This window comes from Oncorhynchus masou, chromosome 15 (genome assembly GCF_036934945.1).
Source record: "Oncorhynchus masou masou isolate Uvic2021 chromosome 15, UVic_Omas_1.1, whole genome shotgun sequence".
Lineage (NCBI taxonomy): Eukaryota > Metazoa > Chordata > Actinopteri > Salmoniformes > Salmonidae > Oncorhynchus > Oncorhynchus masou.
This window is the reverse complement of record NC_088226.1, coordinates 66,705,504-66,720,410: the sequence shown is the minus strand read 5'-3', so window position 1 is coordinate 66,720,410 and position 14,907 is coordinate 66,705,504. Positions and strand designations below refer to the sequence as shown.

The window sequence follows — 14,907 nt, the reverse complement described above, 5'->3', positions numbered from 1 at the left end:
AGGCAAAGGGTGGCTATTTGAAGAATCTTAGATATAAAATATATTTTGATTTGTTTAACACATTTTTGTAACTACATGATTCCATATGTTATTTCATAGTTTTGATGTCTTCACTAGTATTCTACAATGTATAATATAGTCAAAATAAAGAAAAACCCTTGAATGAGTAGGTGTTCTAAAACTTTTGACCGGTAGTGTATATATAAACAACCAAAGCGCATTCGACATGATTTTTTAGTCCGACTGACAATGTTGATCTCTGAGTGTCACTCTGTGCCTTGGGAAGACTTGTGCAGGTCTAATTGAGGGGAGACATTGGGCAGAGCAAAAAAGTGTTTGGGATTGCAGCTGGATACTCTGAAGTCAAGCACATTGTTAAATATAGTTTCTATGATAATTAGGGTATTTTTTCTGTTGTTTTTAATGTTTGTTAATTAGCTTTTTTTTCCTAGTGTTGGATCTTATGACCAAATAGGGAACAACTCCTGTATGCAAAGAAGAGCAATGTTTGTCTGTTTCTGAATGTCCAACAGAGTTTCTCCAGCTCTATATCATAATGGCACAGTATTGTGCTGTCATCATGGATATTTCCCCCCAAAGAATTCAGAACATGGAGATAGATAGAGGGCTCACTAAGCTCAATTGTCCTACTTGAGTAAAAGTAAAGATTACCGTCATAAAAAAATGACTCAAGTAAAAGTGAGTCACCCAGTAAAATAATACTTGAGTAAAAGTCTAAAAATATTTGGTTTTAAATATACTTAAGTATCAAAATAAATGCAATTGCTAAAATATACTTAAGTAACAAACGTAAAAGTATAAATCCTTTCAAATTCCTTATATTAAGCAAACCAGATGGCACAATTTGTGTTTTTTATTTTATTTTACAGATAGCCAGGGGCATGCTCCAACACTCAGACATAATTTACAAATTAAGCATTCATGTTTCGTGAGCCCGCCAGATAAGAAGCAGTAGGGATGACCAGGGATGTTCTCTTGATTAGTGCGTGAATTTGACCATTTTCCTATCCTGCGAATAAGCATAAATAATTTAAGGAAAATGGGTGTCAGAGACAATTTATGGAGTAAAACATACATACTTTTCTTTAGGATTGTAGTGAAGTAAAAGTATAAGTTATAAAAAATAATAAAGTACAGATACACCAAAAAACTACTTGAGTAGTACTTTAAAGTATTTTTACTTAAGTACTTTACACCACCAACTAAGCCTTTTTTAGCATGACGAAGAGGAAATATTTCTCAACATTGATGCCCATGCTGTCACAGAAGCGATCAGTGGCTAAGATAGGAGGTGTTCTCTCTTTCCATCTCTCTGCTTCAGAACAATCTAGAGGTGAGAATTCCATGGACACAATTGTAGCTGCATTTTATTCCCACAGGTGGCGCCATTTCTATACAAAATAGCTTTATCTGGTGTAAGACAAAAGCTGAGGATTTATGTATGGAATGACATCGGTAGAAGAGTTGACGACAGCACATGCAGTGTGGGAACAGGCTAATGTCCTACAAGCCATGTGACCTTACAATACATCCAAAAGTACACAGACGACCAGTCACTTTGGGGCCAATCCTTGAGTGCTACTCTTAGTGAATTGAGTCGCCGATAGATTCTGGGTTTGTGTTTGTCTATTTCTCACTGTGAATTCTCTCAAACTACGCTTCTGAGTCCTATCAGATTAAAAATAACCATCCATTTATTTTATTCACAACCTTAAGTCCCTTTGTGTTCAGGAAGGGAATTATCTTGTTCAGGAAGGGAATTATCTTATTCACAACCCCAAGTCCCTTTGTGTGTAGGAAGGGAATTATCTTATTCATAACCTGAAGTCCCTTTGTGTTCAGGAAGGGAATTATCTTATTCAAAACCCCAAGTCCCTTTGTGCTCAAGAAGGGGATTATCTTGTTCAGGAAGGTAATTATCTTATTCATAACCCGAAGTCCCTTTGTGTTCAGGAAGGGAATTATCTTATTCACAACCCCAAGTCCCTTTGTGTTCAGGAAGGGAATTATCTTATTCACAACCCCAAGTCCCTTTGTGTTCAGGAAGGGAATTATGAGGGGTTGAATGGGTACTGGAGCATTTGAAAATGAATTGACACCAGTAGCATAACAAGCTGTGAAGGCTAAAAGAGAAGTAAGACAATGTGATAGGTTGACGAGGATCCTTTTGGGCGGAGACATGTTCACCGTTTGGGGAGCAGGGTCCTACACTCAAGCTCCCCTCCTACCCAACTCATTCAACAGAACACACTCACAGAACAACACAACGCTCTCACAGAACAACACAACGCTCCCACATTGCAACGGAGATGTCAACGTCTGGTGAATGGTTGACTGGTTTATGGAAGTCTCACACACACACACACACACACACTTACAGTACACCAACACCACTATGACACCTTTAAAATAAGCAAGACTGACACAAATATCACATAATTGTGTGAGAAAGGTGTGTGTGTGTGTTTGTGTATGAGACATAATGTCCATGCACGTGAGTATAAACTTTGTGTGTTTGATGAATGTTTGCGCACAAACAACAACGACTGTACATGTGATAAAGTTTCACGCAGCGTGTGACAACGTTCTGATGACGGATTCTGATGTCAACAAATATCAAATCTGAACGCCTCTTTGTCTGTTCGGTAGTTATATTAGAGATTAAGAAAGTATATGTCCTGTAATTGTGATTGAATGAATCCAAGCTATCTTTGATTTCGGTATTGTATTTAAATGTATTACATTTTACACAGTATTATACCAGGTATATCATATGGCAATATTGCAAAAACCTTAATCCAACACCTAGCAACATTGACAGTGTGTGTAGAAACTCGCTATTCAGTATATTTGTGACCCCTCCTGGAATAGCAAGGTGGATAAAGAAGCAAGTCAATATCTCTCTTAGGTCTCTACAGTGCATACCTTCATCGCCTGCAGGCTCGCCAAACAAGCAGGACCTGTGTGTGTGTGTGTTTCACTCATATTTTGGCAGCTGGTGTAAATTAAACATGCCTTTGAGGCCCTAGCAATCAAAAAATTACAGGGACCTCTGTTTGCTACTCAAGAGAGGGAGGGAGGTTACTGGTGTAGTACTTCCTACTGCCTTTCACTCTGTTCAACTCTCCCCTTCCATTCAAAATGCTATAGTTCAACTCTCTCCCCCTCCATTCAAAATGCTATAGTTCAACTCTCTCCCCCTCCATTCAAAATGCTATAGTTCAACTCTCTCCCCCTCCATTCAAAATGCTATAGTTCAACTCTCTCCCCCTCCATTCAAAATGCTATAGTTCAACTCTTTCCCCCTCCATTCAAAATGCTATAGTTCAACTCTCTCCCCCTCCATTCAAAACGCTATAGTTCAACTATCTCCCCCTCCATTCAAAATGCTATAGTTCAACTCTCTCCCCCTCCATTCTATAGTTCAACTCTCTCCCCTCCATTGCTATAGTTCAAACTCACTGGCCTTCTAGCCATCATTGATCCATTTTTCATTTTCCATTGGTTTTGTCTTGTCTTCCCACACACCTGTTTTCAAACCCATTCATTACCTGTTGTGTATTTAACCCTCTGTTTCCCCTCGTGTCTTTGTCAGAGATTGTTTTATGTCAAGTGTTGTTTTATGTTGATTAGGTGCCCGTATTTAGTGTTTTGACATGTTAAGTGGGGTCCATTTACAATCTGACTTCCCTGCCACCTATACACACGACTTTGACAGAATCTCTGACAGTGAATATGAAGTACGTATTTAGTGTTTGGAGCATGTTAAGTGGAGTTATGGGCCAGCGCATGGAATTCAGGAGGGATGGTAGAAGCACCATCTATGGTCGGAGAGCACCATCTATGGTCGCAGATACTCAAAGCCCTCTGTTGCACTAATGTTTGTCTCAGTCTCTTTTCCTGGTTTTCCCTGCATTCCCAGTATTACTGGGAATTTCATTAATAAATTTAGAGACTCCATTTACAATCTGTTTGTACCACTCTCCTGCATGCCTGACTGGAATGGGCCAGCCTGTGTTAGAAGGGAGGATGCGGCGTTGGACCATTTTGAGGAGTTTGTCATCGATCATCCACCTGAAGGCAAACTGAGTTTCATCTGAGGTCACAGGATTTTGCTTTGGAGTTTAGGACCTTGGCTCGGCGCTGGATGGATCGACAGGGGTCGACCATTACCGTTGTAGAGTGCTCAGGACACCACCCTCACCTTTGACCAGTACATGTCCATCAAGCTTTACTCGGGGTTTCGGGTTCTGGTTGGTGCTGGGAGGGACTACCGGAGGGGGTGGCACCATCTAGTCCAGACCAGGTCTCCGGGTTGGTTCCTCTGGGAATAGAGAAGGCAGGCAGGGCATTCTTCACCCCAGGTGAATAGGCAATATGCTCTGTTGCACTAATGTTTGTCTCAGTCTCTTTTCCTGGTTTTCCCTGCATTCCCAGTATAAAAGATTCAGGCAGGCTGGGAATTTCATTAATAGAAATTTAGCTCATAGTTTAGGGATTATTGTTTTGGATATGCCTTTCCATATTCATGCCTTAGATAGACCATTAGGGTCAGGGATCAGGGAGGTAACCGCACCTTTGGTATGATACGCAGGAGGGTCACAAGTAGAAGATTAGTCTTTTCCTTATTGATTATGCTAGGCCTAGGTCTAAATAGAATCACAGGTAGGTGAAATGGAAAGTAGGTTACCCGCATTCCCCCGAATATACCTTCTGTGATACAAATGAAAAAGAAGGATGGCGGTTTACGGTGCATTGATTGAGTCTAAATAAAATTAATGCTGATAAATATGGTCATTGAGTTAATGCATGGGGCACGCTTCTTCACAAAATTAGATCTCAGGAGTGAGTACAATCTGGTGCGTATTCAAAAGGGTGATGAGTGGAAGACAGCATTTAGCACCACCTCAGGTCATTATGAGTACCTTGTCATGCCATATGGGTTGATGAAGCTCCTCTAGACATCGAGAGGGGTCCCGGCGTACTCTGTTCGATCCATTTTGGATTCGAGACGTCGGGCGAGGGGCCTTCAGTACCTCGTGGACTGGGAGGGGTACGGGCCGGAGGAGAGGTGCTGAGTTCCGGTGGAGGACGTGTTAGATCCTTCCATGTTAAAAGAATTCCACCGTCTCCATCTGGATCGCCCTGCACCTCGCCCTCTGGGTCGCCCCCGAGGCCGGTCAGGGGGGGGGGGGGTACTGTCACAACTTCTGCCGAAGTCGTTGCCTCTCCTTGTTCGGGCGGTGCTCGGCGGTCGACATCACCGGCCTTCTAGCCATCATTGATCCATTTTTCATTTTCCATTGGTTTTGTCTTGTCTTCCCACACACCTGTTTTCAATCCCATGCATTACCTGTTGTGTATTTAACCCTCTGTTTCCCCTCATTTCTTTGTCAGAGATTGTTTTATGTCAAGTGTTGTTGTATAGGTGCGCGACGGGTCCTCATACCCATGTTCGTTTGTGTCTGTACGTATTTAGTGTTTGGAGCATGTTAAGTGGACTTATATTAAAAGACTCCATTTCCACTCCGTTTGACTCTCCTGCGCCTGACTTCCCTGCCACCTATACACACGACTCTGACAGCAGGGTTGTGTTCAAGGCACAATACGGAAGAGAAAGGGAAAGGCAACTGAAACAGAGAGATGCTGCCTGGACAATAAACACACATTATTATTTTCCCGTTGCAAAGCGTAAAAAATAATAATTGTGACCTAATGAACAGGACCTTGCTCCCGAGTGGCAAAGCAGTCTACGACACTGCATCTCAGTGCTAGAGGTGTCACTACAGACCCTAGTTCGATTCCAGGCAGTATCACAGCCGGTCGTGATTGGGAGTCCCATAGGGCGGCGCATAATTGACCTAATTAAATAAAATGTTAAAAGCAGGCACACAGAAGTTTTTAATGTTTCTATACATGGCGTCTGGGTCAACTTCAGCGATTACAACATCTATTTAAATGAAAGCAGTTGAAAGCAGTTGTGTCAGTAATGGACTACTAAAAAAAACTTCAGTAAAGACTTGACCATTGACATTATTTTATTAATTTGGTAGAACACTTAGTCATACAACCTGATTTAAAGTAGGATGATTTAAAGTCAGACAACCTGATTTAAAGTAGCATGATTTAATTAGTCAGACAACCTGATTTAAAGTAGAACGATTGAATTCAAGTCATACAACCTGATATAAAGTAGAATGATTTAATTAAATCAGACAACCTGATTTAAAGTAGCACGATGTAATTAAAGTCAGACAACCTGATTTAAAGTAGAACGATTGAATTCAAGTGAGACAACCTGATTTAAAGTAGAACGATTGAATTCAAGTGAGACAACCTGATTTACAGTAGCATGATTTAATTAGTCAGACAACCTGATTTAAAGTAGCACGATACACATGGAAGCCTTTTAACACTGAGCTCCTCTATAAGGTCACAAAATACTGTCAAATCCCCTTCCAACATGACAGTCTACAGTGCATTCGGAAAGTATTCAGAACCCTGGACTTTTTCCACATTAATCATATTCTTTACTGTTCCCCTCATCAATCTACACACAAAACCTCATAACGACAAAAGCAAAAAAACATTTTTTGGGGCCTTTTTTTTGTAAATGTATAAAAAGAAAAAATATTCATAGTCATTAATTTCATCATTCCATTCCAACCCTTATAAAAACAAGACATGAAAAGACATTCTAACACAAAGAGGATCATCCAGAAATGTGCCTAAGACTATGAATGACATACATTGAACTGAAATGACTTCAGGAACAGTGAGACATAGCAAAACACAGTTCAACAAAACACCAAGGGAAAGACCTTGGTTGGATAAAAAAAATCACTGGCGAAGCATCACGAGGGCAATGCTGTGGGTTGAACACCTTCCCTGAGTTTACTGTGAGCCAAACCTGACAACACTACCCTAAATAGCCAGTATACAGTATGTGTATCAGTACTGGTTGGAGTCTCAGTGGGGAGTATGACTGATAGCATGTTCAATATGAGGAGATGAAGACAGTTCACTATGACTATACAGCGGACGCTGTAAGAGCAGAACTAGCTAATGCTAAGTAGCATGCAGGCTAGTGTGGTGTCTGTGTTGAATAGAGAAGTTAACTAGTAGAGGCTATCTGTCATACTGTAGTACTGCTTCATACTGATATATTGTGGTTTTCGTTGAGGGGGTGGGGGGATTTACCGATAGCAGTAGACAATGTATTTCTGCTGCTGAGGGGGGAATCCGAAATGACGCACCCCTGGCTCTGAGGGGCCGCAGTTAGGGTGGACCTTGGCGATGGGGTAACGGACACTCCCATCGGCCAACCAGCCCGCGACGCAGAGGTCCAATCCCATGAACCTCCAGGCGGCGTAGAGTTGGCCCACCTTAGCGATGTGACCGCCGTCGTCAACGCACGCTGCCACCGCCTCGGTGAAGTTGAACTTCTGGGGTTGTTTCAGGAAGTATACTGTCCCTGTGACAGAAGAGACAGAGGATAGTAGTACTAAGCACGTGTAAGTAGAGGACTTAAACATGTACAGAGAGGACAGCTTAAAACACTTTTAAGTGGAGGACCGCTTAAAACACGTTTAAGGAGAGGACCGCTTAAAACACGTTTAAGTAGAGGACCGCTTAAAACACGTTTAAGGAGAGGACCGCTTAAAACACGTTTAAGGAGAGGACCGCTTAAAACACGTTTAAGGAGAGGACCGCTTAAAACACGTTTAAGGAGAGGACCGCTTAAAACACCGTTAAAACACGTTTAAGGAGAGGACCGCTTAAAACACGTTTTAAAACACGTTTAAGGAGAGGACCGCTTAAAACACATTTAAGGAGAGGACCGCTTAAAACACATTTAAGTAGAGGACCGCTTAAAACACGTTTAAGGAGAGGACCGCTTAAAACACGTTTAAGGAGAGGACCGCTTAAAACACATTTAAGGGGACCGCTTAAAACACGTTTAAGGAGAGGACCGCTTTAAAACACGTTTAAGGAGAGGACCGCTTAAAACACATTTAAGGAGAGGACCGCTTAAAACACATTTAAGGAGAGGACTTAAAACACGTTAAAGGACCGCTTAAAAACATTTAAGGAGAGGACCGCTTAAAACACGTTTAAGGAGAGGACCGCTTAAAACACGTTTAAGGAGAGGACCGCTTAAAACACGTTTAAGGAGAGGACCGCTTAAAACACGTTTAAGGAGAGGACCGCTTAAAACACGTTTAAGTAGAGGAGGCTTAAAACACGACCGCTTAAAACACATTTAAGGAGAGGACCGCTTAAAACACGTTTAAGGGAGGACCGCTTAAAACACGTTTAAGGAAGGACCGCTTAAAACACATTTAAGGAGAGGACCGCTTAAAACACATTTAAGGAGAAAACACGTTTAAGGAGAGGACCGCTTAAAACACATTTAAGGAGAGGACCGCTTAAAACACATTTAAGGAGAGGACCGCTTAAAACACGTTTAAGGAGAGGACCGCTTAAAACACATTTAAGGAGAGGACCGCTTAAAACACATTTAAGGAGAGGACCGCTTAAAACACATTTAAGGAGAGGACCGCTTAAAACACATTTAAGGAGAGGTAAGCTTAAAACACATTTGAGAGGACCGCTTAAAACACATTTAAGGAGAGGACCGCGCTTAAAACACATTTAAAACACGCTTAAAACACATTTAAGAGAGGACCGCTTAAAACACGTTTAAGGGGAGGACCGCTTAAAACACATTTAAGTGTAAAACAATTTGGAGGACCGCTTAAAACACGTTTAAGGAGAGGACCGCTTAAAACACGCGCTTAAAACACATTTAAGGGAGGAGACCGCTTAAAACACATTTTAAGGACCGGTTTAAGGAGGACCGCTTAAAACACGTTTAAGTGGAGGACCGCTTAAAACACGTTTAAGGAGAGGACCACTTAAAAACACGCTTAAAACACATTTAAGGAGGAGGACCGCTTAAAACACGTGTTTAAGGAGAAGCTTAAAACACATTTAAGGAGAGGACCGCTTAAAACACATTTAAGTAGAGGACCGCTTAAAACACGTTTAAGGAGAGGACCGCTTAAAACACATTTAAGCTTAAAACACATTTAAGGAGAGGACCGCTTAAAACACGTTTAAGGAGGACCGCTTAAAAACATTTAAGGAGAGGACGCTTAAAACACATTTTTAAGTTTAGAGGACCGCTTAAAACACGTTTAAGGAGAGGACCGCTTAAAACACATTTAAGGAGAGGACCGCTTAAAACACGTTTAAGGAGAGGACCGCTTAAAACACATTTAAGGAGAGGACCGCTTAAAACACGTTTAAGTAGAGAGGGACCGCTTAAAACACGTGTAAAAACGTTTAAGGAGAGGACCGCTTAAAAACACGCTTAAAACACATTTGTAAAACACGTTTAAGGAGAGGACCGCTTAAAACACGTTTAAGGAGAGGACCGCTTAAAACACATTTAAAAACACTTAAAACACATTTAAGGAGAGGACCGCTTAAAACACGTTTTTAAGGAGAGGACCGCTTAAAACACATTTAAGGAGAGGACCGCTTAAAACACATTTAATTAGAGGACCGCTTAAAACACGTTTAAGGGGACCGCTTAAAACACGTTTAAGGAGAGGACCGCTTAAAACACGTTTAAGGGGACCGCTTAAAACACGTTTAAGGAGAGGACCGCTTAAAACACATTTAAGGAGAGGACCGCTTAAAACACGCGTAAGTAGAGGACCGCTTAAAACACATTTAAGGAGAGGACCGCTTAAAACACGCGTAAGGAGGAGACCGCTTAAAACACGTTTAAGGGGACCGCTTAAAACACGTTTAAGTAGAGGACCGCTTAAAACACGTTTAAGGAGAGGACCGCTTAAAACACGTTTAAGGAGAGGACCGCTTAAAACACGTTTAAGGAGAGGACCGCTTAAAACACGTTTAAGGAGAGGACCGCTTAAAACACGCGTAAATAGAGGACAGCTTAAACATGTAAAGAGAGGACCGCTTAAACATGTTGGTCAACTGCATTCATGTCCATTCATTCACATTTCTCAATAGTCTTGTAACACTTTTATTTTGCTTAAGTGTTTAGTCTGTGTTTTTGGAGACTAATATTGACATACACACACACACACTGACCCTTGGGGGCGGCTGAGAAACAGAAGGCATCAAAGCGGTGGAGGTGGCGGTGGCGTTGTCCATAACTACGGAGACCAGGGGCTAAGTCCACGCCCCCACAGGGCTCCCGCGGTGTGGTGATTGGGTACTGAGCCGTCCCATCAGCCAACCATCCGGCGTTGCACCAGTCGAGGCCTTCCTCCCAGGCGACAAAGAGCTGGTCAAAAGTGGCCAGGGTCGAATCCTGCTCCTCACACGCACGCTGGGCCCCCAGGAAGTTGAAATGGTAGCGGCCCTTCTGGGAGTGGTAGGGAAATACCACTCCTATAATGGGAAAAAGTTAATGTTCTATAGGGGTTCAATTGCTATAGGGGATAAATTCACCAACTGTCCTTGCAGTGACTAATGCCAGTATAGACACTTGTAAGGACAATATGTTCAAGGTCATTTCAAAAACAGATTGAACAGAGTGGACTGTGTTCTGTTCAGAGCTGAGGGGGCTGTCTAGACACATACACACACAAACACAGACACACAACACACACCTCGCAGCTCCAGCTCCACCGTCACGCTTTCGTCCTCCAGTCCGTCGATGACCTCACAGCGGTAGCGGCCTGTGTCGTTCAGGTGCAGCTCCTTGATCACCAGCGACATGTCCCCTGGAGCAGCCCGACGCAGGCGCACCCTCCCCTGGAAGCTGCCGTAGCTACGGTGACGGTTGCCCATGGCGACCATCACATCGGTCTCACGGGTGGTCTTGCCGGCGCCGTTGGTGGGCAGCCAAGACCATTTGACCCGGGTCCGACGGGGGCCGTTGATCTCGGGTTCGTAGCGGTAGTGACAGGGCAGGGTAACATTACTACCCCTGGCCGCCGACACCGAGGCCTGGGGGGACTCCACATGGAGACGCACCCCGTTGAAATAGACTGGAGAAGACACAGTAGAGACAAGGACACAGGATAGACCTGAGTTATACAGTAGAAACAGGATAACAGTTATACAGTAGAAACAGGATAAGAGTTATACAGTAGAAACAGGATAAGAGTTATAGAAACAGGATAACAGTTATACAGTAGAAACAGATAAAACAGGATAGATAAGTTATACAGTAGAAACAGGATAAGAGTTATACAGTAGAAACAGGATAACAGTTATACAGTAGAAACAGGATAGATAAGTTATACAGTAGAAACAGGATAAGAGTTATACAGTAGAAACAGGATAACAGTTATACAGTAGAAACAGGATAGATAAGTTATACAGTAGAAACAGGATAACAGTTATACAGTAGAAACAGGATAACAGTTATATCATACAGTAGATAGTGTATAGGGGACCAAGCATTTTTCCTGACCATGTGATTAGACCAGAGCCCCAAATACACCTGGGTCTTCCTCCAGAGTATTTGGGTTTTACCAGGTTACCAGACCCCATATGGAGCCCTTGTGAATGTTGTGCAGGTTTATGTACATACTGTGCTTTCAGTAAGTATTCATACCCCTTGATTTATTCCACATTTTGCTACATTACAGTCAGAATTCAAAATTGATTACATCGGGGGTATCTAATTTTACACAAGTACTCACACCCCTTAGTCAATACATGCTAGAATCATCTTTGGCAGTGATTACAGCTGTGAGTCTTTCTGGGTAAGTCTCTATGAGATTTGTACACCTGGATTGTACAAGATTTGCATATTATTATATTTTTTATAACCAACTCTGTCAAGTTGGTTGTTGATTGTTGCTACACAGCCATTTTCTGGTCTTGCGGTAGATTTTCATGCTGATTGAAGTCAAAACTGTAACTCAGCCACTCAGGAACATTCACTGTCTTCTTGGTAATCAACTCCAGTGTAGATTTGGTCTTGTGTTTTGGGTTATTGTCCTGCTGAAAGGTGAATTCATCTCCCAGTGTCTGTTGGAAAGCAGACTGAACCAGGTTTTCCTCTAGGATTATGCTTGTGCTTAGCTCTATTCCATTTATTTTTATCCTAAAAAACTCCCTAGTCCTTGATGATGACAAGCATACCCATAGCATGATGCAGCCACCATCATGATTGAAAATATGAAGAGTGATACCCAGTGATGTGGTGTGTTGGATTTGCCCCAAACATATCACTTTGTTTTCAGGACATAAAGTAAATTGCTTTGCAACATTTTTTGCAGTTTTACTTTAGTGCCTTGTTGCAAACAAGATGCATGTTTTGGAATGTTTGTATTTTGTACAGACTTCCTTCTTTTCACTCTGTCAAATCCTCTGTTTTCTTCTATCACAGCCATCAAACTCTGTAACCGTTTTAAAGTCACCATTGACCTCATAGTGAAGTGGTTTCCTTCCTCTCCGGCAACTGAGCTGGAAAGGATACCTGTATCTTTGTAGTGACTGGGTGTTTAAATACACCATCCAACGTGTAATTAATAACTTCACCATGCTCAAAGGGTTATTCAATGTCTGCTTTTATCTTCTTTTTTCTTCTTTTTTTACCCATCTACCAATAGGTGCCCTTCTTTGAGAAGCATCAGAAAACCCCCCTGGTCTTTGTGGTTGAATCTGTGTTTGAAATATACTGCAAGACTGAGGGACCATTATAGATAATTGTATGTGTGGGGTACAGAGATGAGGTAGTCATTCAAAAATAATCTTAAACACTATTACTGCACACCGGGTCCATGCAATTTATTAAGCTAAACTTATTTAGGCTTATGATAACAAAGGAATTGAATACTTATTGACTAAAGACATATCCGCTTTATATTTTTAATTACATTTGTAAAAAATGTTTAAAAACATAACTCGACTTTGACATTATAGTGTATTTTGTGTAGGCCAGTGAAACAAAACCTCAATTGAATCCATTTTAATGTCTGTAACACAACAAAATGTGTAAAAAGTCAAAAGATGTGCCTTCAAAGATGTCACTGCAACAAACTACACAGACGATATTGTAGAAGTTCATACCACTCCAGACTGTGCTGTCTGCTACATTTTGTGGCATGGTCAAACTGCCCGCATTCTTCTGACGTAGACAATGGAATGGTATTTGATATCATGTGGATGCCCCCCCCCCCCTCCCCCCCCTCCCAAGAACAGTATACCGTGTTCACACTACAGCGCCAATCCAAACCATACTGTGCTCTAATAAAACGTTTTTTTCCCCCCCCACATTCTGTGTTTGGGTTTCTGTAACTTTGGTGGATGCGTATTCAGGCCAGCCGCGCACAGCGCTGCACGGCTTGGCTCAATAGTGAGAAAAATGTATAACAACGTTCTCTCTTTATTTATGGCTGTATGACCTACTCTCTCCGTTGCCATCGCCGTTCATGATGTCGTGGTAGAAAAAGCCGTTGTTGTATCTTGGGGCGGCGTGACTGGAGACGAGGTGGTACATCCAGACGACCAGTAGGGGGCGTAGTAGGTTCAACATCCTCAACGCGGAACACTGGATTTGATTTATTCTGTGAGGGATTCTTGTCATACAGGCATCAAAAACACCATTTATGATTGGTTATTCCACTCAATTGTTCCCTCTGAAATCACATTTGTACATTTGTAAAGTTGGTATACATTTCCTTAATTCATAGGGGATTTAATGCAGATCTGATTATATTTCAGACATATGCTGTTGTAAATTAATCTCAATTTTAATTTGATTAAACTAGATTAACAACTATGTTCAAATAATGTATATAATCATCAGTAGAGGTCGTTGAAACCTTATATTATAAATTAATTATGTGAAATTGAGTCGCAGACGCACTCTTGGTCTCTTTGTCAAATATACTTTAATCTGTGCTTGGAGGTTGATGACATTCATACCTCATAGAACATCATAAAGTATAATATTTACAAAATAAAATGTATAAGTTAAAACGAATTCATATTAAAAGGTTTAATATACATCTCGTATCACCCACAAGTGTCAAATAAATGTCAAAACAATAAATTGATGCGGTAAAACAATAAGTACAGCACATGACAAAAAGTCACGAAACCACGAAATAATTTGTCCTTTTATTTTGAAGTATTTGATTTCATAAAATATAATTTTGCAGTTTAACCAAAGGACAAATCAAGTGCTATGAATTAAAAAACGGTCTTATAATTAAAAGGAACCGAAATACAGGCTATTGTTCAGTCAGAATTTGTTTGTTTTTTGTTACAAGTTTTTTGTTGTAAATATTAGACTAGACCGTGCAGCCTATGGTTGTCTAATTCTCTCGAACAAATCTTCTCTAATCGTCCAGCTACTTTGATTGTTTTATCACTTTCAAGTAGGTGTCAAAGTTATTTTTATTCAATTATCTATTTGGCATCACTATTTGGCATCACAGTTAAATTTCGTTGATCTCGAACCATTCAAAGGACACATTCCAATATCCCAAAAGTCGTAAAAATAAGACTACTTACAGATGTAACGTCGTGTCAGTTCATGTTCCCCCTGATGTGTCTTTGTGAGATAGCTACACGCCTGGTCCCATTTCTTCCCATTGCCATTTTTAGGGAGAATAAGAGATCCGACGTCATCCAGAGCAATCCTCTTGAACGAAAGTGACCTCATCGTAAAAATAAAATAAAACGCCCATAAGACCATCAAAGCTGCAAGACGTTAAGCCTGCTATTGCGTTTGCAGTCATACGGATACAAACCGACAACAATTAATGTACTTAATAATGTTTATATTTCCTTTACTAACTTACATTACAGCTGCATTTAAAACTGCATTGTCATGCAATTTTGATTCTTGCTTTCAATTCCCATATTTATGGCTGTTTCCCA

The 14,907-nt window shown here is 41.2% G+C and overlaps 1 protein-coding gene across 3 annotated transcripts; it reads right to left on the bottom strand.

The window, feature by feature from the left end:
• Nucleotides 1–6,362: 6,362 nt before the first annotated feature.
• Nucleotides 6,363–14,642, bottom strand: LOC135556704 (hyaluronan and proteoglycan link protein 3-like). Of its 3 annotated transcripts, none has more exons than XM_064990095.1 (5): nucleotides 14,539–14,642; nucleotides 13,429–13,598; nucleotides 10,674–11,054; nucleotides 10,150–10,452; nucleotides 6,363–7,495 (listed from the first exon to the last, which is right to left on the bottom strand). In XM_064990095.1, the coding sequence occupies exons 2-5, from the start codon at nucleotides 13,553–13,555 to the stop codon at nucleotides 7,218–7,220; spliced, it is 1,089 nt and encodes a 362-aa protein (XP_064846167.1). In that variant the 5' UTR covers nucleotides 13,556–13,598; nucleotides 14,539–14,642; the 3' UTR covers nucleotides 6,363–7,217. The 3 variants fall into 3 exon arrangements, with proteins under 3 accessions (XP_064846167.1, XP_064846168.1, XP_064846166.1); XM_064990096.1 differs by having other exon boundaries at nucleotides 13,429–13,586; nucleotides 14,539–14,635; XM_064990094.1 differs by having other exon boundaries at nucleotides 13,429–13,658; nucleotides 14,539–14,634.
• Between the last annotated feature and the right edge of the window lie 265 nt (nucleotides 14,643–14,907).